This window comes from Sphaeroforma arctica (genome assembly GCF_001186125.1).
Source record: "Sphaeroforma arctica JP610 unplaced genomic scaffold supercont1.6295, whole genome shotgun sequence".
Taxonomy (NCBI): Eukaryota; class Ichthyosporea; order Ichthyophonida; genus Sphaeroforma; species Sphaeroforma arctica.
This window is the reverse complement of record NW_014034263.1, coordinates 1-1,693: the sequence shown is the minus strand read 5'-3', so window position 1 is coordinate 1,693 and position 1,693 is coordinate 1. Positions and strand designations below refer to the sequence as shown.

Below are 1,693 nucleotides of genomic sequence, written 5' to 3'. Positions count from 1 at the left end.
TATATATATGAATATATTGTATATATATATATATACGAATATATATGTATTGATACATATCAATACATACATAATAAACTGACTATGTCTTCATGAATTGAAACTTCTTTGCTTATCTTTTTCGGTCAACAGCCACCTTCCAAATTGCCCTCTCCTTTCAATCCGGTATTGCAATCTCATGAAGATGCGGAGTCGGGTAAAGGTGAAGACATACAAAGATATCAGTCGTCAGACATAGGGACCATCAAGCAAGGGCAAGGCGCTGCGGCGGAGGCTACAAAGAAGGAGATTGCCACTATGCCGTTGAATTTGGGGGTGCAGCGGGGAAGGTGGTATGAGGTTGGGTATGTGAAGACCAACTCAGTCAGCTTCACGGACTTCCACTCGCTCATGCCGGCTAGTAATACCAACCCATTCACCCATTCCACTGCTGTGCTCAAGGCACAGGCGCACAAGGCAGGGACAAACACACGCACACACTCACACGTGGACAGCCATACAAGCACCGGCACGCCCATGGCCCCCGGGTCTACAAGGGAGGCCTATGCACACTCACCTCCACTCACGCCACAGTCTGAGCAGGACGAGAGCGTGAGCACCGACACACACACAGACACACACGCACACGAACACGCCAATAGCGATACGGACAAGGCCCTCCACAATCACGCACACGATAGCGAAGACAGCGCAAAAGGGACACGGCCCAATGTACTACGGCTTAAACTGACACAGGCAGGCAGTGTGGTGGCTAGCATCACGGGCACCAACGCACCCTCCACCTCTAGTCACACAGCCACAGACACAGCCACAGACACAGCCACAGCTACAGACACACACCCAGACACACACCCAGACACACACCCTGTCACAGCAACAGGCACATCGGTGGACGCGGAGAGCCCGCCCATGGGGGTAGGCACAACAGGGTATGCCACAACGCAGCACAGCCTCGACACCACCGACAGCCACAACCCCACGCCGCCTGGGGATACCGCCGGAACGCTACCGTACGCCAAGGAGGTCAATGTGGGGTGGGCCAGCACAGGCAACTACGGCCGCGGGTGGAGTGTTGCACCTGTAGACCTTAGGGCCGGGGCCAGGGGAGTCAGGGCAGGTGCAAAGGCGTCGGTGCGCAACTCACTGTCGTTGGATCAGTTCACCCTAACCCCCCACACACTATACTACGTGCGGCTGGCGGGGGTCAATGGCTGCGGACAGGGGGGCTGGAGCGATGAGGTGCAGATCAGCACCAAGGACAGCTCAGTCCCATCCATCCCTGGGCCGCTGCACTTCCAGATTGCCGGGGCAACCATGTACATCGAGTGGTCCGCTCCAGAGGAGGTGTGTTGGGGGTTATGCTTGTGGCTGTTGTGAATAGAATAGCCGCGTGCCAATGATATGAGGTTCAACCCGTGGTATATACTTGTGGGGTTGGTGTCGTGATTGTGCTGTGTGCGTTGGACTGGCTGTGTCCCACTATGCATAAATCAATGAAACAGCCTAACATGATATATGCGTCAATCTAAGAACAAATTTATAGACGTACACACAAGTATATATAAATGTATGTATATATCTATCTATATATATATATACATGTGTGTGTGTGTGTGTGTGTGTGTGTGTGTGTGTGTGTGTGTGTGTGTGTGTGTGTGTGTGTGTGTGTGTGTGTGTGTGTGTGTGTGTGTGT

The 1,693-nt window shown here is 52.7% G+C and overlaps 1 protein-coding gene across 1 annotated transcript; it reads left to right on the top strand.

Moving 5' to 3' along the window:
- Positions 1-132: 132 nt before the first annotated feature.
- SARC_15552 (hypothetical protein) lies at positions 133-1,377 on the top strand (the record flags this gene model as incomplete). The annotated part of the gene is made up of 1 exon (XM_014290329.1): positions 133-1,377. A coding segment is annotated over one exon (1,245 nt), but the record flags the coding sequence as incomplete, so codon positions are not given.
- Positions 1,378-1,693: the final 316 nt, after the last annotated feature.